Source organism: Wyeomyia smithii, chromosome 3 (genome assembly GCF_029784165.1).
Source record: "Wyeomyia smithii strain HCP4-BCI-WySm-NY-G18 chromosome 3, ASM2978416v1, whole genome shotgun sequence".
NCBI classification, from domain to species: Eukaryota; Metazoa; Arthropoda; class Insecta; order Diptera; family Culicidae; genus Wyeomyia; species Wyeomyia smithii.
In genome coordinates, this window is record NC_073696.1 from 52886144 (window position 1) to 52911532 (window position 25389).

The window sequence follows — 25389 nt, forward strand, 5'->3', positions numbered from 1 at the left end:
CTGTGTCTTTTGAAAGTTTTTTTTTCAATATTTGAAAGCTTGATTCAAAATCAAGCACCTTTACCGAATCGAAAACATCCTTCTCAACCGAAATTTACCTGCGACCCAACTAGCAGTCACGTACCACGGCGATACTTATCAGATTATCAGCTCACCAGTGTAATGAAAGCGTTAATACTTAATTGAGAAAAACGTCGTAAGAAGGCACCCGCCTTCAGCTCGAAAAGCTCAAAAATAATTTCTCCATTCAAGTCGGTCGGGCTGCGGTGGAACTTATTATTAAAATTAACTCATTCATTTAATTTCGTCCGTTTTCTCATTCTCGCTCTTCATCTTGTCTCGATTTTCCTTTCGCAGAAGTCGCTGCTAATTGGACGCATCCCGGTAGCCCAGATGACCGGACCGATCAAACGGGGCTTGCTGTGGCAGCAGCGGGACCGACTTTTCTCCAGATGGAAGGAAAGGTTAGTATCGACGGGGATGAGGGGGGACGGACGATTCTTGAAGCATTCTGCAACCCCTTTCGCGTCAGGTTGTTTTTTTATTTGAACGTTGAACAGACTTCCAATTGCTTCGTGATGAATCCTTCAAGAATGTCAGTTTCGTTGGCTTTTATGCTCAGTGAATGAACTGTCTACGATTGGTTGTCTTTTTTTACTGTCGTGAAAACGGAATGGTCTAACTAATTAAACCACGTCGTTTCTTTTTTTCACTCTTATTACTGCGACAATTGCAGATATTTCATCTTGACACGTGACTATCTCAACTGCTTTAAACGAGCCTCCGGATCGGGATCGGAGAAAATTTCCGACATGGGCCAGTTCATTTTTAAGGTAAGTTTTTCGGCAGAAATTTTGATGATGACGCATGGTTGCTGGTATCCCAGAATGAAACCGAAACAGCTAGAAACTGATCATAGATTCACACAATATTAGGAGATTTATGTTTATTCTTCCCACCACAGGAACGGTGCATGTTGATTTTGTCATTGAACAGGGCTCTATTCTGTTAGTGGATAACCGAACGGCTTGTGTGTACAGAGTGAGATCAATAGAAATGCATCATCAGAAGCTCTTTATTGACTCTTCGTCACCCGCAGCGTAAGCTTATTCGAGACCAGTTGCGTTGATCATGCTACTCTTATTTAGACAAACAACCAACAGTTGTGCAATTTTAGTTGTTGTTCTTTCTGTGGATTTAGAGATCCTAATCAGAAAAGCAGTTAGTAAATCCTTGGGTTTAGTTACATTTACTTAAATTATTTCCACTTGAAATTCAACCCTATATGCAGTGCATGGCCCAAGCATCCAATGAACCGACTTTTCCATCCATCGACCCCAAATTTCAAATCAATCATCGGTTGAAGTATTGCATCGTGATGATAGCTGTCTAGTAAAGACACATTGATGTTAGTGGTTAAAACTTGTGGTATCATTTTTTTACCTGAAATATCATTTTGTAATTTAATTTTTCACCCTAATCCATGAGTTTTAAAATAGAAATTTTTATTTTTTTTAAAATAAATATATGATTTGGAGCACAATTGTGGTCACTCTACCCTAGCGAGCCCGTCAAGCTCCACCGTTTCGGTTCATCTGTTGTTCGCTGCCTGCAGAAGGCGACCCTGAACGTTTGTCGTCGAGTCTGCGGCAGCGAAGCCCCAAAACTTTATCGTTTTCTCTGCCAGCCGAAGCGAACTGCGGCACACAGGCTTAAGCGATTTTCCATTCTGCTGCTTCCGGTTGGAAGCGCTCATTTTTCCGGACGGGTTCTTCGTCTGAGCCCCTGAATGAACGTGGATGTGGGGGCGCCGACTGCAACTGCGGCTGCACATTCTGTCAGGTCTTGATTGAGCCAAGTGACGGAAAGCCCGACGACGGTGACGGAAACATCGTCAATATCGGTTGGAAAATGCAATTAAGCCAACCTTTGGTCCGTGTTTCTGTAGGCTCGGGAAAACCCCTAACCGTCGTTATCGTCATCGTCGTTTAAAATAGTTACGGCGGCCGCTTGACGTCGTGCGAAATGTTTGTTAAGCGAGGTGAATATAAATTGATTTTAATTGATTTGCCCGTCTCGGCAGTCCGATTTCGCGTTGTTGACGTTTTTCTTTCGTGACGCTTTACCATTATGAGGTACGAGCGTTGAATCAAGATTGAACTTTTTCGAAACTCTGATTTAAAGGAGCAAACGAGCCGCAAAGCGCCATTTTACCCATGCTAATCCAGTAGTATGTTCCTTTAGCTACCCAGCTACTGTGTGATTGACTTAGATTGAAAACAATCTAACACACAGCAAAGTTGATTTTAATCATGCTCTCAAATCACGACAAATTACCGCACGTGAACTTTGGTAGTTTCAAGATCCCTGTCATTTGGAGTTTTAACAATGCGGACTGCAATGCAAAAATTGAATTGTTGCAAAATTGAATTTATTGCTTATGAAAGCAAATGAAAATAGTTACTTTTGAGTTTTGAGAAGTGATTTTTGGCATCCAAGTAATGTGTTTTGCCTGTAACGACCATTTTATAATCATTATCGACCTAGTGACCAGGAGTGGTCACACCAGACTTTGCACTAAATTTATTTCGTTGGACACTAAACTATCGAAAAAAAAAAACATTTTGGTGTGGCTTACAGTTTGGTATCATTAGACCGTTTCTTTAAAGACAACCTTGAACAAAATGTAACCACCAACGGCGAACGATGTCGGTTTTTTTAATTTCTTTTGGGGCCCCAAACAATCCTGAACTTACCAGAAATCGATTGGTTTAGTCTCCGCTTGGCGCATTGCTATTCAAAATTGTATGAAAATTTATATGGGAAAACATACTTTTTTGCATTTACGTTTCTAGAGAGCTCAATAATGATCTAAAAATGCGCTACATAATGTAAAAGTATAATATTTTAGATCCCTAACAACTTTGCAGAAGGCATTGAAGAGCTAAAATGTCCCTAAGAAGAGCTATAGCTGTTCAAAGTTGAGTATGTCGATTTAAATGCAGAAAATCTTGTTTTCTGCCAACATTACCAATGTCCCGGCGCCAGTAGGATTCCCATCAGGGGCCATCCACATACCACGTGGATCTATTTTTAACGATTATTAACGTTGCTTTTTCCATACAAATCTCTATATAAATTTGAAATGCAATGCGCCAAGCGGAGACTAAACCAATCGACTCCCGATAAATTTGGGATTGTTTGGGGCTCCAAATAGAACACAAAAAAAAACTTGGTTCTGGCTTTCTGCTATCAAGTTCCGTTTTCTTCATATAACGATTCCCTGCCCTAATGGACACAGCGTTGATAAAAAGAACAGCAGTGAAGCAAACACAATTCCTTGATATCAAACCAATGAAGCCTCATAGCATCTCTTCAGAATGAATTGTCAACACCGAATCGTACGATTTTGAGGCGTTCACTAACAAAAAGCTTTTTCTTCTTCAAGACGATAATTACTTGCCTAAGCGTTTGTTTTCATGATATTCAAAATTTAAAAAGTTTTCATTATTTGGAAAACTGAGTACAATTATATCTTCTCTCGAACATTCTATCACAGCAAGTTTTAATTTTAATTTCATTTCATTCAGGTAATATTTCACACTAATACCGAAACTGTATTTTTTAGACCATCAGTAACGTTATTTTTCCCTGGATATTTTCAGCTTGATTATATCGGTGGAATGCTGATTCTTCGAGAAAATACGCTATGATACTTGCTGTGGTTTTTGTTTTGTTACTATATACTAAGTCAATTTACTTACTGTACACTACTTTTATGGCAACAGTCTTAGCGGTCCAACGCCGAACGAATAGTAGATGCCTTAATTTGTCGGCCTTGGGGAGCCGGTCTCCTGTCTTGAAAACCAACAGCTCGCGTGTCTTCCTCGACAGCGCAAAACCACCGGGTGCGAGTCCTACGCCGAAGTCTACGGTCTCTTCCTGGTTTGCTGCTGAGTTTAGTTTCGGCGGCTCTTACACCTGTTACACAGTCCACATAAGCACTGATGATGGTTGTATGTAGCAACCAAAATACGTATCTTCGGAAGGTATTCGATTAAAGGGTATTCGATTGTTTGTAGTAAAATTAAGGGATAATATCTACCAAATGCTCAAAAAAACAAGGCTTTTTTCATGAACTTTTTTACAGGACATTTGAGATGTAAGGTATATAAATAATATATCATTGGATTGAGCAACTCTTGCAGAATCGAAAAAATATTTTTATTGCTATTTTTGTTACAAAATGGCGGCTGTGCAGCGATTGCCGTGAACCGCTTTTTTTTTAAAGTTGTTCCACAGCGAGCAGTAGAAGTCGTGTCCAACTTCACCTATAACCAAAACTAAAATTTTTTCACTATCTACATAAGTGTCGCTAGTGAAGTACGCATGATTATATTTTTAGAATTTTTCTTCGCAAAATGGCAACGGTTTGAAAAAAAAAAGTTCTGTTTCGGCACAAAAAATCGACTTTGATTGTTTATAACTTTAGTTGTTGTTAATCAATCGCTTAAATCGTGTGTACTTCACTAGATAACCTAATGAAGAAGCTACAGTTACAATTTCAAGTCAATCAGATGTAAACTTTTCCAGTTGCTCGCCGATTTTGAAAACATGGTATTGAGAAAAACGCGTTTGAAGTTTCAAAATGCTATAAATCTTAAGAATCGCAATAATAAAACCCCTAATAATTTTTTTACCTTCAGTCAGCTATCCCTGCGCCGTAAAGTTGTCCTTCCTGGGTTTTATTTTCCTCTTCTTCCTTTTTGTCATCTGATGTATGGCTGCGCCTAGCCTCTTTCGCGATATCAGACATTCGATGCTCAGCGATTTTGACACAGTTGGCGCCCGATCTCACGCAAAACTCAAACTTGTCACTTATATTTAAGTACTTTTGAATATAACTCACAATTAAAAAGTATAAAAAAACTCAAACAAAGAATGTACACAACGAGAACGGCTGATCGACTGAACAAAGGGAAATTGTGAATACACACGTTCTGTAGAGACGCTATAACGGTCGAAACTTGATGCAGAGACCTCTATACTTCAAATTTGAAACACGATAACGATCATAGGTAGCTTCTACTAGTTTACAAGGCCTCGAAATAAAAAGAAAATCGAGCATCGCCAAATTAAACGAAAAATGTGATTTTGGAGTATAAAAGTTGTTCGGTAGAAATTGATTTAAACGAACTTTGAGTTTCGATCTATACTTGGGCGATGTAGATTTTGATTCTTGGATAGTTTTAGCATGATTTAGGCCAATAAAAAAAATGGCGAAAAAAATTTTTTTGGTAGATATTACCCCTTAAGCAGTGGCACCTATTTTAAACAGTCAAAATAAACGGGCCTCAATCTCCTGAATTTCGATCAATATCGTCAATTTCAATGATGCGAACGAAACCTCTGATTAACTAGCTGTCTTACGAATACATCAAATTCCGTTCAACACAGACAAATCTTTGAAAAAATATCGAACGAAAAAAGTTGCAGCTATTCAGGCGCTATTTAAGTGCTGAGGAAAATCCCCTGCAAAACAGATGCAAACTGCTCAAAAGGTTCGGGGTGATTGGAATAAAGTCTCTCGATAATCTTTAATTGATTATTGTTAAAGTTTGCTAAATCGGTTTCAAAATCTAAAAACAAGCGCTGACAGAGAAAAAGATAGAGAACAAATTGATATATTTATGTTTGTATTTCATCTTACAGATTTAAAGTATTTCGTCTCAATACACAGGCGGCTCCTATATGTTCCCTACCTTACTTACAGTAAATAGATCAATTTTTAATACTCACAAACTCACTTCATCTTCACTAATTAACTGGATTTATGAATGATAATTCTAACAAATTTAGCTTTAATGAATAATAATACACCAAGGTCGCTTTTTACGCGGATATTTTTACGTGGATTTCGGAATTTACGCGGTTTTTTACGCAGATTCCGGAATTTACGCGTTTTTCTTGCGCGGATTCCGGAATTTACGAGTTTTTTACGCGGTTTACACATATGGTTGTGACCTTTCATACAAACCCCGCAGACATTCAGCGAATTCCACCCGCTTGTGGAACAGAATGTCGGCGTCGCGGACAGCTCCTCGTAGAAAATAGTTGGGAGTTATGGCTTCCATACTCCCGGACTCTTCTGGCATGTGGGTTAAGGGAGGCATGTTGATCATATCCTCCGCTTCACACATAGTGGTTTGAAGAATTTCGTCGGTGATTTTCCAGTCATCACTGAGAACGTTTAGCGCCTCCTTGACGGAGCTCAACATACGCTCCCAGATACCGCCCATGTATGGCGCTCTGGGTCCATCACTCAATATTGAACGTAATGGGACACCATGGGTTTGATACATATACCTCAAAATGGATCAAAACCATGCTGAATAGCCGTGAGATAACTGCAGTATTGGGTAATACTACCCTTACAAGGAACACAACTAAGGGATGCTCGCAAGGTGGAGTTCTATCGCCTTTGCTGTGGTCATTGGTTGTAGACCAGCTACTTAGAAACCTAACTGAGCTAGGTTTCGAAGTGGTCGGATTCGTCGATGATGTTGTGATTCTTGTGAGGGGAAAATTCGACAGTACAGTATCGGAGAGAATGCAGTTAGCTCTAAACTATACTTTAGAATGGTGTAGACAAGAGTGGCTGACCATTAACCCCTCTAAAACAACCATTATTCCCTTCACTCGGAAAAGAAGGTACAACTTGAAGAGCCTGAAGCTGGGCGAGACTACACTGCAGCTATCCACTGAGACTAAACATCTAGGAGTAGTTTTAGATCAGAAACTCAGCTGAAATGCACATATTGAATATGTCATCAGTAAAGCTACGAGTGCCCTCTGGTCATGTAGCAAAGCTATTGGCAGAACATGGAGTCTAAGGCCAAGTATGATTTATTGGTTGTACCAGGCAATAATAAGACCAAGAATAACGTATGCCTCGCTAGTGTGGTGGCCTATAACAAAAGAAAGGTCAACGCAGAACAAGCTTGGCAAGTTGCAAAGGCTAATTTGTAATGCAATTATATACAGGAGTAATGAAAAGTGCTCCGTCGAAAGCCTTAGATGCAATTCTGCATCTATTACCACTCCACCAGGTAGTACAACTAGAGACAGAAAAAAGTGCATTGAGACTAACACGCCTTAAAAAAGTACCTGTGGAGATCAGACAGGCCAGCTGGCAATCCTCAAACATTTCTAGCTGAGCAAACATATACCAGGTATCGAAGATTGGATGAATACAGAAGCAAACTTCGAAATACCTTTCAAAATCATAGAGACCGAACGGAAAGTTTGGGAACAAGGTTGCCCGAATATCCGACAAGGCTCTGTCGTCTTTTACACAGATGGCTCAAAAATGAATGATTCAACCGGAGCAGGTATAAAGGGTCCTGGGATAAGTATCTCGATACCAATGGGCAGTTGGCCTACAGTGTTCCAGGCCGAAATATTTGCAATTTATAAATGTGCACAAGTCTGTTTGGATAGGAAATACAGGTATGCTAACATATGCATTTTTTCTGATAGCCAAGCAGCACTTAACGCACTAAAAGCCTTCACATGTACCTCTAAGCTAGTATGGGAGTGCATCCTTTCACTGAAACAGCTGGCAGAAAGGAACCAAGTATGGTTATACTGGGTTCCTGGTCACTGCGGAGTGGAAGGCAATGAAAAAGCCGATACGTTAGCTAGAAAGGGTCATGTACCGATTTCATTGGCCCAGAACCATTCTGTAGGGTGTCATCAAGCGCCTTGAAAGCAGAATTGAAAACCTGGGAACATAGGACAATACCAGAGAACTGGATATGCTCAGTAGGGCTACGCCAGTCCAAACTCTTTATAAAATCAAGCGTGAAGAAAAGCCAGCAATTGCTTAGTTTAAATAAAAAGGGACTAAGGACAATTACTGAACTGTTTACAGGACACTGTCCAAGTAAGCATCACCTGAAACAAATTGGTCAGTCAAATGACGAAATTTGTCGTCTCTGCGGGTTCGAATGTGAAACCGCAGAACATTTGCTCTGCCACTGCAGTGCACTAATACAGCGCAGAATAAGAGCCTTTGGAAAAGGAACTTTGGAGCCTTTTGAGGTCTGGTCTGCGAATCTTAATGAGGTAATACATTTCATACGAAATTCAGTGCCTAATTGTGAGAAAGGGTGCGATATGACAACGACGATCACTTCCATCAATAGTGATGTGTCTGTCACGAGTACCTAGACTAAAGAAGAGTTTTACCACAAAAGATCAAAATAATGGTCGCAGTGGTCCAAATCTTACAAAAAAAATGGCGCTCTGGGTGGATTGAAATTCCACTTCGTTGTGGAGCTAATCCATGCTTCAGCACAGTCATTATTAATCTGCTTTAGAATATTCAGTATCTCCTCGCTCGCTCCTTTTAAATTCGTCCCGTTATCCGAAAAGAATTCCTCTGGACATCCACGCCTACACGCTGAGGCAAGTGAACAGTGCCATTCACCTTTTCTCGCTTCTCCTGCCGAAGATTACCTCGATCGAACCAAGGTGGTCCACCACTACAGCGATGGACGGACGTAATTAAGGCGTGATTCGTCGGACCGGAAGAAGTCCCATCATAGGGTAACGTGGACGACATTTCTTGATTTTGCAGTGCGCAAATTCGGAACACGAAATACCTAAGTTCATGGAAAATTGTTTCATAATTGGCGTGTCCAAGTTTCTCATGATAATGGAGAATCACCTTCCTGGTTTTTGCTCAAAATATTCAGGGGCACTTTGTCAAACGGAAGGTCTTCCATTCTGCCTCCTTTCCTGATGACGCCGATTTGGTCCAGCACATGAGTTAACTTGTAGAGCATGCTGTCTTGATCTTGATCTTGGTCTTGATTTTTTTTAACAGCGTGGCCGTTTCATCTGGAAAACTTTCGCTTTGTACTTGCTTCCACAGTACAGTTTCAGCTAAATTCAATTCCTTGAACGACCGTCCGATGATATCCGACACATCCATACTCATTGGCAACCGTGATATAGCAAAATAACTCTAGTTTGTCTCCAACTATAATAAGTATTAAGGAGTTATTTGTTCATTTTTGGAGACTTATGTGGTTGAAAGGAGGGCAAGGGGTTCAGTCCAGATCGCATTTTAGCCTAACTATTCTCCAGTGCTGGTTCTCATTAGTATCAATCGAAGTTGATTCTGGAAAGTTCTTATCCATTATAATAAACAGTGTTTCCCGAGAATGTGCGGTTTATGTTCCGTCTGTCTTTTTCAGCCTACCTAAACCGTTGGAACATTCTTTAGACAGGGCTTTCAGCAACCTGAACGCAGTGGCAGTATGTTCGATATGTTCACACATTTGCCTTCAAATGGTTCTCCAACATTTTTTATTTCCTTGTTGAATTTAAAAAACGATCTTCTATGCAGCTTTGCTTCATTGAATGATTTTCTAGAGGATTTTCTAAGCCCTTCTGATTACCACAAAAGATCAGAAATAATGGTCGCAGTGGTCCAAATCTTACAAAAAAAGTCCTTCTGGACTAAGGTTAGTTTTTATTTGACACTCGCATCTTGATAGAACATCTTCATTAATATGCATCAAGAATTTTACTTGTGATCAGATTTGAAATGGTTTCCAGCTCATCCACCAATTTCAAGCATAATTTTTAAACAACTGCATTATTTTCAAACGAGTCCTCTTCTTAAACCAGAATATTTTTGCTAATTTGATTAATTCGAGAATTAATCACTAGTTAGACTAGTTGATTCAATATCCTTATAACAAACTGAAAAGGTATGCAATTTTGAGGATATGCTAAACCGAGTCATCGGATTGAAGTATGTATGAAACAAATAAAAACAAACTTTTTCAAGATGTTTGGATATTTTCTATGCTTGCTAACAAGCTCTTATAAGTTGATATTACCTATTGTTATTTTTTTTATTGTATTTGCGTCGCGTTATTTTATTTTTGTACTCGAAAACCTGAAGTAAGCGTTCATCCGTTTTCATTTGCCAAAAAAGCTCACTGCCACCAAAAATGGTTTAATTTGTCTCCCGTATAAATGACACCTAATTACCCGCATTCCCGCAAGCTCTCACTGACTGTGTGTCTGCCGCGTTCAAACTCATTCGATCCAATTCGGTTGTTTGGTTATAAATTGGGATAGAACTGTAATTAGAGCGACCGCCAACGCGCGCTTAGCCATAAATTCATTAATTAGCTGCGTCGTCGGGCGTCAAGCCCCACGGAAGAAAGTAACAAATCGCACTGTGTGTGTGTAGCCCCCGGAAGCCAGCAGAAGTGCCGTTCGTGAGGCCGTTCGAATCCAAATCCCTCGCTGATAAATGGATATCGTTGGCTTAATAGAAACTCTCCGGCTCGAGGGCAAGGCCCCGGTAGGCTACGCGGGGAATCGGAAACAACCTTTATTAGAGCTCAGTACAATTAATGACAGATTGTTGATTAGAAAACAATACAGTTGTTTGATTGTAAGCGATCAATTGAGAAGTTGTTAATTAAAAGCTATTCATCGGATGGATCCATTCTGCCACATTCCACAATAAAACAATTAACATAGCAGGCTTCCAAATTAATGAGGAAAGGCAGACATGCAGTTTTCTAATTATGGAAAAACAATTGACTACATAAACCTAACTACATTTTTGTTAACATTTCTTCCACAGATAAAACTGGTTGACGTTGAGAAGGTCGAGTGGATGAACCGCAGGTCGTACAGCGCAATTGGCTTGCTTCTCGGTGCGCGAGAAGGTCGCGTTTTATTGCGCTGCGAGCAGGGTCTGGAGGACTGGTTTGAGCTGCTAGAGGAGTGCACCCTGAGCAGCAAGGAACGGCGTCGGGCGCTCCGGCTTACCCAGGGACCACGCTCGCGTGCCTCTTTGGCAGCACCGGTTTCACACGCCTCGCTGCAAAACAACCACTTGGGCCTAGGAGGAACTTACTCGGGTGCGATTGAGGACTGGTTGATGTCCAGGCACCACAAAACCGCTACCAATCTGAATCACTTGCACTTCCTGCACTCGGACTCGGTGCCGGATCTGAGCGCCATCAGCGAGAATGGGCTGATGAATGGAATGCTGACAAATCAATCCACTCCTAAGAAGGTACCGAACGCGAGACATAACCATCTTGGTAACCCCAACAACGGATATAGCAGTAGCAGTATCTATAATGGGTTCCCGTATTCTCCGCTCAAGAAGTTGTCCGATAACTTCATCAACGGAAACAGCACCTACATCATCAACGACGAGGATGAGGAAGTCGAGTTGCGCCGCGGTGGTCGTTATCGTGATAACGATGACCTATACAGACGCCCTCTAGGGCCTACAGGAAACGAAACCAAGAGACATTCACGTAAGCCTTGTATCAAACTATACAAATCAGTGATTTCAAATCGCATTCTCTTTTTATCTAGTGCTCACAGATTTGGACTATTCCGCATGTGACAGTGGTCTTGATACGCCACCTTCAACCCACCGTCCGTCGAGCTGCCGGGACAACATGTATTTGGTGGCCGCCTACAACCATCACAACCAAAGTTTGAATAAGGATAAAACCACAGACACCGGGATCAGTTCCTCACGCGGTACTCTGGTCTCACCGGCAAACAGTATCCGTCATGGGTTTCTCAACAACAACAATAACAACATGAATAGCTATGGCTCGAGGTAAGAGGAAATTAAATTATGTTTGAAAATTCCAATTAACGTTATATTTACAGATACAGCGTACAGGAGCAGAAGATTCTCCGATCTCGCAATCATCCGGAGGACAACAAAAATTCGATTCGTTCGATTCGTGCCGAGTTTTTCGAGCAGAACAAGTATAATAACAACAGTACGAACAACAACAACAGTAGTCCGATTACGAACGGACATTATCATCCTCACTCGCAACATCAGGGAACTATTGGCAGCAATGGGAATATTCACCAGCTGCATCATCAATTGCTGCAACAACAGCAGCAGCTACAGCATCAACAGCAACATCACGTTAACGGGTTGAACAATAACAGCAACGGACATCACTACAATGGCAATAGTATTAACGGTAGCGCCAACGGAAATGGAACGGCGGCACTACGCGAACGCTATCAACATCCGGCACTTGCTGCCATCATCAGTGATTCACAGGGAATGAAGTTTAGAGGTTGGTATTGTTATAGATCGTTTTTTTTTTAAACTGTCTCAAACTCAACGTATCTTTTCAGATCGTTCCTACTCGGACTGTCAGCAGGTGCCACGCCGGCAGTGGATCACCAACACGCCAAGCCCAAAGCGCATTCCATACCTGGGAACTCCACCGACTCGTGTCTAAACTGTATAGAAATGCAAGCAAAAAAAAAGCTGTGGTACATCCATCCAAAAATGGATGAAAAAATAACTATTCAAATTTCCCCAGCTAGCCAGTAGGGAAAGATTGCTAAAAAGTAAACTGTTTCAATTTTGCATAGGCTCACGATATGCCCCACTAAGGAGTTCAGATTGATCAATTAAAGGTTAGTCCGTGTGATTTCGTAAAGTGCGCATACTCCCGCGATCGTCGTCGTGAAATGCTACGCAGAATTTTACTATTCATGCCACTCTAGTAGATTCATAGGCTTACTGTTGTAATAGGGCATAAAACATATCAACGAGTGAGTGCAATAGGTACTGCAAAAAGAAAGTGAACTCGTGAACATTACATCGAAGCGAATTATTGGGATTCAAGAAAAAAAAAACCTTGTATACTAATTGCTTTATGCGCCAAAATTATTTTTTACGTTTTGATAAGCAGCTTGCATTATTTTTGATCGATTGTTGCCTATTTTTTTATCATAAAACGCTGAAAATATTTTGCAAAATTTGTTGGTTGAAAAAATCGAATATATTAAATTCATTCGTTACCGAAACGCTTCAATACGTATTTAGAACTGTGTTTGTTGGGCATAAATTTGAATTTGTCCAGGTAATAATGCTATAAGCCCTCGAAATGCGAACTAGATCAAAACGATCTCGGCAAACGCGTAGAAACGCACTGGCCTCCAGTTTACGCTACTGCACATTAGATGCGAAAAGCAACTGAAGCATGTGTTCATGATAATAATCAAATCGTACGATATTCGAGAGTTTCACCGCTGAATAAAAACAAAAACAACTTTGTAGAACAAACCGTGTTAGTGAATAAAAGTACTATCGAAAATAGTGAGCTGAACGCTGAATGAAATATCCGAAATATACTTAAACAGTAAAGTAAATATAGTATGAAGTTGTTAGAAAGTAGATCATAGATGTCCCAAGTGTTTTACTCTGAGACAAATGCATTGAAATGAAGTTCAGAATAATGCTTACTAGTTAAATTGTGAAGGATACATTTTTACTTCTCTCACCAGAATTAAAAAATAAAAATCCGAAAAATCTTACTGAAGGTTTTGTGAAGCTCCTGCTGCAAATCCGTAGCAACTCCGCTCTACGCGGGGCTTCTTTTTTCTGATATCATCTGTTACTTTCTAAATATTGTTCTGTTGGGGACTGAACCATTTAATCTTATCATAGTTGAGACATAAATGAACAAAGACGTTAACTACATAATATTATAAACGCATATTTTTTATTAATAAATAGTTGATTACGATTCGGGTCAAAAATCAAAAATATAGACCTCTGATGATTGATGCAAAGTCTGAAACATGGGAAGCTAGGCAGTTCATTCATTCTCGTTAGCCAAAATCATGTTTTTTTCTCTTCTGTGGTACCATTGCTCAGAAAATACACGGCTTATAAACACCAGGTGCCACCCGGTCCAACGTCCGCGAATTCAATAAATTTCAGTCAATAGCGAATAAAATACAAATGGTTTCATTAACGTACTGCTGTAGAAGACAGAGGCTTAGTTTGCAATCTCCCTGAGCGCATATTTAGTCGAACGTTCTAAAAATTCTGTAAAAAGCTCTTTGCGTAGGGATTCCTATTGAAATCCACATGGTGTAGCAGCTGGTGCTCTAAGCTGTGTATAAATATCTCTCCAAGAGTCGAAAGCTGATATCTTGGGGGAGCACTGGGGCTCGCTATGATAATCATGTTCAGCTGGGCTGCAATAATATTGCTTCAACAATCAACAGATATAAACGCGAAAGGACTGAAACTGTTGACGAGAGATATTCCTAGTAATTTAGTATATACTTAAAGAAACTTTGTTATTCTGGAGTAACCTGAAGGTTTACGTCGTTTCGACTGGCGTTTGTTGCACTTGTTCCGTCGTTTCACAAGTAGCTGCTACATCATCGGTACCGGTAATTGCCTCCTTAGCGGAAGTGTCAGTCTTCACTTGTTCGTTTGGCGGAGTCACCTCTTTGCTGTCTTCAGAGGATCCATTTTCACCCAGCTTAATTTCAGACAATTTCTGCTGGGTAGTTTCAGTCCCCAAATCTGCCGCCACGCCTTTTCCTTTTTTGTCTTTTTTATTTTTTTTACCCGGTTGTGGCTCTCCATTCTGTTGAGGTGCCACTTTCCCATTTACCGGTTCTGCAGCTTTTTCCGTTGCTTCGGTAGCATCTGACGTTTGCGAGTGAATAGCGCTCAGCTGTCCCTGCAGGGCTGCCAAATTCTCCTTGAGTGCCGTACAGTTTTTGGTCATAATCTCCAAACGATCGTCTTGTTTTTTAGCATTTGTTACCGGTAAAGGCTCCGGTTCAGGCATTTTGCAGGGAACCTCTACGATCTCCGGAATTTCTATGTTGTTAGCCTTCAAAGCTCCAAAATAGGCGGTTCGTTCATTTTGTAACGTTCGACATAGTTTCTGCAGCTGAAACAATTGTCGGGCAGTTTTCATTATGTGTTCATCACGGACTTGTTTCTCGGAAGCGAGATCTAGTAGAGCGGCATTACTCCTCTCCCATTTCGACTTCCACGTAGAGGTTTCCTTTTCAAGGCTTTTGATTTTTTTGGACATCTGCAAAAAAAAAAAAAAACAATAATGCATGCTACTTATGCTATCAACTGTTTCAACTACCTTTTCCATATCACCCTTGTAGCCAACAAAAATGCTATGGCTCTTCTTCAGAGAATCCTGGAACTCGCCGTACTTGTCTGAATACATGTTAACTTGCTCACGAAGATGATGCTCAACCATTTGTAGGTCGGTTAACTGCTTCTTCACTTTTGTCAACTCAGTGATTATTAGCTCTTTTTCTCTAAAATTACAAACCATTGTTATTAGGGATGAATGGGTCACCATAGCTAGGAATATCGTACGCAAGAAATTTCTCTTTTTCAGCTGCCGCCTCCATTGTAGCTTTGGCAAGTTTTGCTTCGTTCAACTGCGTTACCAAATCCATCTGCTTGTTCATCTTGTCCATCTGTTGGTCCCTTAGTTCATATTGCTCCAGGATGAATTTAAACCTGAAATAATTTTACTAGCGTAACAGCTTTTAGGTTTCAACTAGACTCGAATACTTTTTAGCCATCTCCATGTTATCCTCCTTGAGTTGCAGATTTTTCTCATTATTCTCATTCATCACAGATTGAATTTCGTTCAGTGACTTTTGAAATTTGGCCTGCGTTTCCTTGCGCTTTTCCTCCTCCTCTTTGATTTTGGACAGACTCTCGTCCTTGATCATTCGGTTCTGCTTTTGCAACTCGCGGCACAGCTGTTCCAGTTTGGTCTTCGTCATCGCAACCTTGCTGTGCTCGAGTATCATACCTTCGCGTTCCTTTTTGGTGGCCTCTAGGCTGCGTTCGTACTGTTTGTGCAGCGCTTGTAGCCGTTTATTCTCCTTCTCCGCGTCAACCAGCCGCTTCTGGACCAGGTTGAACTTTTCCTCCATCGACATGCCGGTCAGTTGTTTGTTCAGCTAGAAAAATAGGAACAGATCGTGAATTAATATTAAATTGTTTCTAACCCTAATATATGGAAGACGTTTCCTACCTGTTCCTGTATTTTTGCTTCCCGCTGCTTATCCTCTCGCATCTGTTTCTTCAACTCAGCCGGGTGTCGATCGTTATTACTACTCGTAGCTTCCATGTTTTCCTTTTATCAAGTCTGCAAATCTGTCTAGCAACTATAATACTACGGAAGAAAAAAGCTGGAACTAAGCTTATTTAATCGATAATACAACTGGTGATTAGGGTAGGTATAGCCTTGCCGTCTAAGCAAGGACTATATGCAATAGCTATATTATGATATGAATGCAATACTTTTTCTAGAATGTTACCGGTAGCTAGCAAAACTTGCATATACATTTAGGTGTTAGCGGCATTTGCGAAACTTTGTTGCGAAATTGACTCAACAACACAGAGTGGGCGGGTTTGGGGTGGTAGAAGGTGGAAGCAGCTATTTTTCTAGCAGGCAGCTGCACTTGCAGTGCAGCCTTTTACCGGAATTTTATTCCGATAATTGTTTCAACTGGACACTCCGCGGTATGTCACACAAAAGAAAGTCCAGAATTGAAAATTTAAAAATGATAGGGTCGTTACCCGCAGGTTTAGACTGAAAAAATATTTGACTTGTAGAGAATAACTTGCCTGTTTTGTCTCCGATACTAATTGCGGCTTCAGTTGCATAGTAGCTGTCAACGAAGCACAAAAACAGACAAAAACAAGCGTAAAATCTTGTTTTGCTCTGAACGTGTCGTCTGCGCTGCTGAAATTGCTAAAGCAATGAAAACAACAAACTGGGGAAATGTAGAGTGTTGCCAGCAGAACGGCCTTTGATAGGAATTTATTGAAGACATTTTTATGTAAAAATGCTTATTCTAGCTCGCATGCTAATTAAACACTCATTTATAAGATCAAATCAACAAGAATTTGCGTGTAAAATAGTTTTGCATCAAAGATACAATCGTAAATCAATGAAGTTCAATTTTATATCTTTCTCGTTTTAATTCTAGAACTGAGAGTATTGTTAAAGAAATGTAAATGAACAAAATTACAAACTTGAAACTGCTAGTTAGATTGATATCGAAGCCAAAGTCACCAAAGTCGTGAATGTGATTGAATGTAATTTTGGAAAATAATGTAATGAAGTATTTTCGGTACTATTCTCTAAAAATACGTAAAATACAAGTATTTTAAAACAATATTTCTCTTGTTTTAATTAGATGGACGAAGATTTGTCTTGATTAATGGTCAATGGTTTGGCTTTTTTTAAAGAATACCGATAATCAAAATAATTATAGGTTTGTCTACTTTGTCAAGCGGATGATCGCCAGTTCAAAAATTAGTAGTATTAGGCTACTTGATATAAACTGGCTTTTCCTAAAATAAAATTTGATTCACCATGATTGACAAAAATTTTTAACTTTCAATTCGCTTGAAAACCCCGTATTTAGTTTTTATATTTGAAGATTTACAAAAAGAGATCAAACATTGATTTAGTCTTCTGAGAAATCAAGATTTTGAGACTACAGTTAAAAATTGTTGGACAAAGAATAATCAAATTTTCCGCTCTGATGTCAAGGACAACTTTTCACTGGTTGCCTTGGTGCAAACCAGAATCACTAAACACTATTATACGATTTTCACAAGGTCTGTTCAGCTTCTGGGCTTCGCGGATGCCTTTGACATCATAACACGTAACTTTGCGACGGTCGACTGAAGGCCGAAGCCGAATGACTCGTACTGCGAATAACGCACGAAGTTGACACTGTGAAAAAAACCTGCTAAGACCGGTAGTCCTCTACGGAATCGAGACGACAACGCTTCTCGAGTAGGATCTCAACGCTCTTGGAGTTTTCGAATGGAAGATGCTGCTTTCTATCTACGGTGGAGTACAGACGGATGACGGAGAATGGCGACGACGCATGAGCCATGAGCTACACGCGCTGCTTGAAAAGAACCCCGTTGCAAACCTGACGAAAGTCAATAGGTTGCGGTGGGGCGGTCACGTCGTAAGGATGCCGGAAGACAACCCTGTGAAATTACTTCTCTTTACCATTCCTGCCGATACCAGAAATAGAGGAGCGCAGCGTGCACGATGGCTCGACCAGATTGAAGGAGACTTGCGGGGCACGAGACGCCTGAGAAACTGGCGAAACACAGCCCAAAATTGAGCAACATAGCGACAACTTCTTGATACAGCAAGAGCCACCACGGCTCTCGTCTGACTGGTAAGGTAAGTGCCTGGTGATGGAGGGATCTTTAACTTATTAATTATTTATTTGAGAGAGTTATCCGTATCAGGATGATGTCACACATCAATGAAAATTCAATATTTCCAAGATGAACAATTCGGATTTCGCCATGGGTGTTTCACTATTCATCAATAGCTCAGAGTTACTAATATGATACGAGATAACAAATCTGATGGTTATTCCACTGGACCTGCTCTTTTAGGCATAGAAAAAGCATTCGACAGTGTTTGTCATAAAGGTTTGATTGCGAAATCACTAACTTTTAATTTTCCAATTTTTCTAATCAAAATTTAAAAATAGTATCTAACAGATCGAAGGAGACTTGCGGGTGATGAGACGCTTGGGGAACTGGCGAAACACAGCCCAAAACCGAGCAACATGGCGACAAATTCTTGATACAGCACAAGCCACCACGGCTCTCGTCTGATTGGTAAGTAAGTATCTAACTGATCGAACTCAGCAGGTGGTTCACCAGAATTCAAAATCTGATAGATTTTCTCCACAGCAGGTGTGCCTCAAGGTTGAGTCTAGGGTCCAGTCTTGTCCAATCTATTTCAGATCTTCCTGATTTACCACAAAGTTTCTCTTCTGCGCTGACACAAGCATTCCCGTAAAGACGGTTACAGTAAAGTTTAGATATTTTCTCTTCTTATTTGCAAAGATGGAAAACTTACCCCAATGCTTCTGAAACTCAATTGATATTTTTTCCTCATAAACCTCGAGCTCCTTTTCTCGACCCAAACAATGATCACGTTGTCAAGATGAATGGGGTTATTTTAAGTTGGTCTGACAAGGTTAAGTACTTGGGACTAATTCACGATAAAAAACTTATTTTCAAAGAGCACAAAACAAGTGCATCAAATATACGAGATGTTTATATGTTTATATCCTCTCATTGATAGAAATTTTTAGCTTTGTTTACAGAATAAACTTTGGTTTACAACAAATTTTAGACCAGCAATGCTTTATGATGTACCATTCTGGTCAAGTTGTTGTTTAACAAGGAAGAAAACGCTTCAAAGGATTCAGAATAAAATTCTGAATGATTTTGTAGCGCCCTCCTTGGTTTGGTACACTCGAATTACATAGACTTACTGGTGTTGAAACATAAGAAGCTATGTCAAATAAAATTATTACCAATTTTCGACAAAAATCGTTACAATCCTCAATTGCTACGATAGGCTCTCTTTATAGCCAATGAGTTAGCAATTAAGTTAGTTGTGAGTTTAATACCCTTTTTCGACAAGTAGGTTTAGCTCCCTACGAATGATAAGTCTGAATTGCGAAAGCAAACAAATCCTAACAATCAAAATTACTAATTTCTAACAGTGTTGAGGAGTCACCATTTGCGATTGACCACACAAACTCATTTACTAATAATTGTTATAAATACTTAAGCTACTAACAAAATTTTGGAATCTTGTCTCTCGGGCAGCTATTGCGGTGAATCGCTTATCCACAACGCTAACATTTGATTAACGGATTCACGATTTCGCCAATATTTTAGTTAGATAAGAAAACTAATAGAACCACAAAGAAGTGCTTTCTAAACGATAATTGCCTACCTAGTCGTTAAATTTGCAGTGGAACGGCAGGTAGGATGACACGCTACCGCAGTTACATTCAGTACAAAAAAATAGAATAGAACTAAAATAAAATATAAAATTCGAAACGTAGAACAATTACATATAACGAGTCAGAATAATTTTCCTTTTATCGGCCCGAAAGAAAAAAAAATGCTCAAGCCTAATCCGACGCTCTGATGAAAACATTTTCTGGTAATGTAGAGAATGAAGTTATTATTCGAAACCTTTCAATAATTACGCTCTAACAATTTTCACTTAACATATCCATCATCAAAATTCAGAAAACTTTTAACACTTCGTCTGCATCACAAAATTTACGACTCGGACGATTTGACGAATGCTGTCGCAAGGGAGACATGATAGGGAAATTACTACAGGCGGAGTCACGGCTTGAACTCATTTCAATATTGCACTAGCTTTTTCCGAATATAACCTACTAATGTTACATTATTTAATACTCACAGAAAATAATCAAAACGAAACTCGTTGCACCGTTGAACAATCCTAAATTTCCATCGAAAAAGTGCCCTTTTTCCTGTAGCCAAAAAACTGCAACCACGCTAATCTTGCTCCGCCCTGTATTCAACGTTACCGGGAAAGTGGAAAGCACGTAATGAAAATGTCTTCTCGTGCTGCTAAAAATAAACGTTGGGCTCTTTCTATTGCACGTTTTTTGACAGACAGTTTGACTGTTCGTTCCGAGCCTTCCGCGCAGGCGCGTTTCCTGCGACCGTTCACAAAAATTGTCTTGTTTATTTTTCGTTTTCCAATCAACTGTTTTTACTCTTTATTGATTCATAAAAATTACACTATCGAACTACAGAAAGGTATAATATAAACAGAATTTCGTATGTTTTTGTTTGTCTTTCTAATTGTTTGTTTTGTTCCTAAACCCCTTGGTCTATTTATGTGGTTTGACTTTAATCTAAAATGTTCTCCTATACGTTTTTGGTTTCCAGTTAAACGGAGATTTTCCCTATTGGACAAAACTGCATCAGTGAAAAATTCTCTCGAATATAACATTTTACACAAACTGAATATTTTTTTTTGTATACAGCTAACTAGCCTTGGCTCGAAAGACCATAACACTGGAAGTGGTTTTTCCTTCCATCCAGGACGTTCATATTCGCTTAGACTGCAAAAGCTTGGGAGAAAAGTATCGAACAAGCAAGTTTAATCAGTTCCCCCGGCATGATGGGTTTAAATTTGATAGAGCTTCTTTCGATGTGAGATAGTAAGGTAACAGAAATATTCCGGGAAAAGAAGCTGCCGGGGAATGGCAACAGATTTTGATACGAACCAATCGTTCGCTCGAAGCAGGACACACTTTACATGCTCAGATAACCTCGGGACCGAGTGCTTCGTCGTCCGGCCAGATAGGCGATCAGTACAATCACAATCAACAAAATAAGAGCGCACCCGACGGCAATCGGAACGATATCCGGTGTGTCAATGGCATCGCAATCCTTGGCGATCGAGAATTTAGAGTTGGCTTTGTTGTGGAACGCTTCAAACTGTAGCTTCGACACCGTAACAGTTGAGTTCAATCCAGTGGGATCAATAGAAGTTAGGTTGAGCAGCTGGGCACGGTTGCAGTGGTAGGACATGTCCAGAGGTGTTTTGAACATCGGTTGCTTATTGAGCAACGTAATAGTTTGGTTAGCTAAAAATCGGTAGAAATAAATTTAAACCGCTGTCATCTGTTTGATTATAGTCGATCATACCTTTAGCGTTGGGGAACGAACCGTTATTGACGGCGAGTTGAAAAGCCATGCCGGAAAGCGTGAATTCATGCTCAGTGACATTTAAAGCGAAGTCGACTTCAAGGAAGCTGCTTTGCGCTGAAGGTGGACCCCAGGCAAGCTGCATATATTGCGAATCAGTGCCACAGGAACCGTTGATGGCGCGAGCATCCTTCGGGATGTCGTACAAAACGTGAGTTGGTTTGCCGGCTGCGTAGTAGGAAAAAGTGATTACGTGATGATAAAATGCATACATAACAAGAAGCCTAAGAATCGTGGTTTGTTCGGACTGGAGGAAAAATCAATAAAAAATATAAACCTCTGTTTGCCTAAAGTGATATATGCGTACCTACACCTAAGATGCATATCATATTTTGACGTATCTGGACACTTATCCAGTTTACGAAAAACGTTTCATGAGATGAATGATTCGAAATCTCATCATAATTATCTAGCGACAGACACATTTCTTTACACAGAAAGTTGTAAATGTCGTCGAAATGATAGAACGACTGAGACTAATTTATTTTGCTTACCGGTATCCAGATAGCTAACGTTAAGCTGCAGAGCCATTTGAGTTAGAATACAGGTGCGATTGGTTGTAGAGTTGGTCCAGGTCCAGGTGCCTACTTCGGGCTCTGGTACCGGTCCGGGCGCAGGAGTGGGTGACGGTGGCACAGCAGTGCTAGTTGTTGTAGGCGCAGCAGTAGTAGTTGGTACTGGCGTTGTAGTTGTGTGCGGTGGTGCCGTTGTTGTACTCTTAGTAGTTGGTGCATTAGTAGTCGTCGTTGTAGTATTTGTAGTTGGTACTGTGGTGGAAGGTTCACTCGCTGTTGTGGAACTTGGGGTTGTGGTGAAGGAATCATCTTGAGCTGCAAGATAAAAAAGGCAAATGGAAATGTTTTAATCTCGAATTATCAAAAATACGTGACTCTATGAATAAATGTATTAGTGTCACTGATGTCAGTAATAATCAAGCGCTAGGCTATTACACATTCCAGCTGACCAGAAAACGTACTCAACCAGATGTTGATAACGGCTGTAGCATCAGGGTACATAGTACTACATTGTTACATTAGTCAGAGATTAAAAGTATTACCTCGAAAAACAGTTCCTATTAGTACAAAGCACCAGAAGGCACTGGATCGTTATATCGTGTGAAGTTCAAGGATATAATTTGAAACCAAACCGCCGCTTGGAAACCATATGGCAATTGATTTATCAATAATACTTTTTGCTGTATACTAGACATAAACATATATATAAGAAGAACTGTGTACCTATTTTGAAAGATTGGAATATATATTCATATGAATTAGCATAATGACTATGATGTTACACATCACTTTGACAGAATAAATAATGGCATTCAGAAGAGCACAGGCAGCAGCAAATTTTACTGATAACGACGTTAACAAGTTGACATAAGATGCACCGTTCCCTAGTGTATATTTGAACATTCGTGTTGTATTATTAACTGATGAAGAGTAGCGAAACATGTCCAGGAAAGTATTTACCGAACTAAATGGAATCTACAGTTGTGGAATTATCAACACAAGGTGACTCAAGCGCTGTTCCTTCGAGAAAGCGCCAATAATTCAATAGTTGTGTAAGTAGCGGATAAGCCACGATCGAAGTAAGCTACTGCCACACTAATCAGCACTCTTATGAAAATAGCAATAGGCATTCGTATAGAGCTGACAAAAAGGTATCACCAAGTGCACTGAGTATCGTTACGAAAGAAACATATTACGAGCACTGTGCGTATTTGAGCTAGTAGAATAGGCCTCCAATGATTTTTATTATTGCCAATAGTTATCAACGATAGAGTTAAATTACTTCTAGTTTTAAGAATTGGTGATTGTTCTTTCAACTGCTATCTGGTTTTACCCCTCGAACAGTTTCGAGATAGTATTCTGGTTTAACATGGTCGTTGAAGTATGATTCAGATTCAATTTTAGCTGGAGCGAGTCATGAATTGTCATGTACACAACCAGCTGTGAATGTCAGTAAAAGCCAAATTATTAAACATCAATCTGAAATAACTGTTTCGCTCCTTACACAATTACGCATGCCAACAAAAAATCAACACCATGGTCTAGTGATTGGCAGCACTTGAAACAAACATTTGCAAACTTCGATTCTCCATCGAGGCAATTGTATGATTCATATTTTATCGACAATCGCATTTAGTCCTCTTCTGCAACATATTGACCGACTTTTGCGCACGACAAATAAAGGAGGTAGTTTTGCCAATTTCACCTCTAACCGGAAATAATATAAGCAAAAAATCATAAAGAATCTTTTTCGCTAACTACTTAAGTCGCAACTTCCATCTGTGTGCCTAATATTTCATACATCAGAGCAAACACAAAAAAAACAACCCTGTTATCACAGCGAGTTCTCTTTGTTCTGGTCTGGCAGTAGTATGGAAGCCATATTAAAATGTTTCGTGAATCACTATAGAAAGTTACATTAGAAAATTTCAAAAGCGTACTTATTATTATCTCTTCTGTTAATTGACAATGCGAACAATAAGGATTTATAGAATCGGCTAATATTACACAATTCTGATACTCACCACTGCATATGGCCAGCCCGGCCATTAAAAGCAGGCTGCATCTCACCAACAATTTCATCGTAGTCCTTGAGGCTTATTTCACTACGATCAACAACACTCAACGCCAAACGCAATCAAGATCCACCGAATGATTAGAAGAATCAGCTTGCAAAACTCCTCGGCTTTGATCTTTCCAAGTACGCAGCAGCACACAGCACCAATAAAAAATAAAGCTATCAGACAAGTCAGTCCCTCAGCAGACCCTCCTCAATTCAACACCGTTCAGTTAACTGCGAGCGAAGCGAGTGCAAGCAAACACTACTACTACTGCATACGCGATGCGTGAATCAGCTTCTTCGCATCTGATTGCAGCCAGTGGTGCCATTTTTTGCGGAGTCGCTAAAAACTTTTCAAAACTTAAAAATATGGTAAAACTTGCAATGGAAATAAATTATTCGGTTAATATTTACTTCATTGATATTTTATCTCGAATCATCAGCAGAGCTGTTGAACAATTTTTTTTGAAACCGTTTGGCAAACACCACTTCAACCTGAGCATCAGTTGCAATTTTAAATGTTTATTAAGAGAATTGATTTGCTTAATCTATTTCCATCTGACCTTATAGACCATTTTACGAGACGTTTTTGAACTCAATTCATGAATGAAATTTTGGCAGAAAGCTCGGAACCGCTGACATAACGCACGTAAAAGCAGCATCAATATCAGCAGGTTCCGTGACACCTGTCAGTTCGTAAGATGGTCTATAGATCATTTTAGGAACTGACAGGTTTCACGGATCCTGCTGATATTGATGCTGCTTTTACGTGCGCTGTGTCAGCGGTTCCAAGCTTTCTGTCAAAATTTCATTCATGAATTGAGTTCAGAAACGTCTTGTAAAATGGTCTATTGGTCTCTGTCATCTTTTGTTCTAAATATATACATGACACTTGGTTAATAGACAAACAGACGTACCACGAAATTTATTTCAGTTTATTATAGCTTTTTAAACGAGATGATCGGTCACGTGAAAGATAGTCAACTGAAGGAGATCACGCGGAGTGTATTCGATAGCAGAGGTAATCTCTGCGTCTGAAGCGATGAGCAAATTAAATGTATTTCTGAAATGCGCAGCAAAAAGTTCGTATTTTTCGCGTACTATGTAGGACTCTTCGTATTCTAAGAACATGTACACTGGTAAACCTTTCTCTTTTTTTTCTTAGAAGTCACAAATTACCAGAACAGTTTTGGGGTTTTACGAAGGTTACAAGAAACGATTATAAGAACGGTAATTACCAGGGGGATCTATCTGTCAAACATCGTATAACCAACATATTCGGCAACATGGCGTTTGTTTTGGTTTTTGTTCTTTTTGGTCATGAAATT

General features: G+C 39.8%; 3 protein-coding genes across 9 annotated transcripts in view; 1 reads left to right on the forward strand and 2 right to left on the reverse strand.

Annotated features, from left to right (window-relative positions):
- Positions 1-13190, forward strand: part of LOC129732206 (putative uncharacterized protein DDB_G0289263) — a 208131-nt gene extending 194941 nt beyond the window's left edge. Inside the window, exons 3-8 of the mRNA XM_055692843.1 lie at positions 358-464; positions 737-833; positions 10676-11363; positions 11425-11677; positions 11731-12158; positions 12220-13190. Coding sequence (XP_055548818.1) covers positions 358-464; positions 737-833; positions 10676-11363; positions 11425-11677; positions 11731-12158; positions 12220-12326 — 1680 coding nt within the window. The 3' untranslated portion in view covers positions 12327-13190. The remainder of the gene's footprint in view (positions 1-357; positions 465-736; positions 834-10675; positions 11364-11424; positions 11678-11730; positions 12159-12219) is intronic.
- A 382-nt stretch (positions 13191-13572) lies between these two features.
- LOC129732207 (alpha-taxilin) lies at positions 13573-20327 on the reverse strand. Of its 7 annotated transcripts, none has more exons than XM_055692844.1 (6): positions 20166-20327; positions 15915-16055; positions 15443-15840; positions 15242-15388; positions 15000-15180; positions 13573-14939 (listed from the first exon to the last, which is right to left on the reverse strand). In XM_055692844.1, exons 2-6 carry the CDS (start codon positions 16008-16010, stop codon positions 14208-14210), a joined length of 1554 nt encoding a protein of 517 aa, XP_055548819.1. In that variant the 5' UTR covers positions 16011-16055; positions 20166-20327; the 3' UTR covers positions 13573-14207. The 7 variants fall into 7 exon arrangements, with proteins under 7 accessions (XP_055548819.1, XP_055548822.1, XP_055548821.1 ...); XM_055692847.1 differs by having other exon boundaries at positions 15915-16071; XM_055692846.1 differs by lacking the exon at positions 20166-20327 and adding an exon at positions 16511-16582.
- A 148-nt stretch (positions 20328-20475) lies between these two features.
- On the reverse strand, positions 20476-24312 carry LOC129732208 (lysosome-associated membrane glycoprotein 2). The gene is made up of 4 exons (XM_055692852.1): positions 24027-24312; positions 21982-22317; positions 21428-21655; positions 20476-21366 (listed from the first exon to the last, which is right to left on the reverse strand). Exons 1-4 carry the CDS (start codon positions 24082-24084, stop codon positions 21032-21034), a joined length of 957 nt encoding a protein of 318 aa, XP_055548827.1. The 5' UTR covers positions 24085-24312; the 3' UTR covers positions 20476-21031.
- Positions 24313-25389: the final 1077 nt, after the last annotated feature.

Coding starts and splice junctions, on each gene's coding strand:
- LOC129732207 (XM_055692844.1), bottom strand. CDS start 16,010: ATGGAAGCTACGAGTAGTAATAACGATCGACACCCGGCTGAGTTGAAG. Junction 15,389..15,442: donor AACATGGAGATGGCTAAAAA/GTATTCGAGTCT, acceptor AAATTATTTCAG/GTTTAAATTCATCCTGGAGC. Junction 14,940..14,999: donor ACAAGGGTGATATGGAAAAG/GTAGTTGAAACA, acceptor TTTTTTTTGCAG/ATGTCCAAAAAAATCAAAAG.
- LOC129732208 (XM_055692852.1), bottom strand. CDS start 24,084: ATGAAATTGTTGGTGAGATGCAGCCTGCTTTTAATGGCCGGGCTGGCC. Junction 22,318..24,026: donor CGGGCTGGCCATATGCAGTG/GTGAGTATCAGA, acceptor TTTATCTTGCAG/CTCAAGATGATTCCTTCACC. Junction 21,656..21,981: donor CGTTAGCTATCTGGATACCG/GTAAGCAAAATA, acceptor CCTACTACGCAG/CCGGCAAACCAACTCACGTT.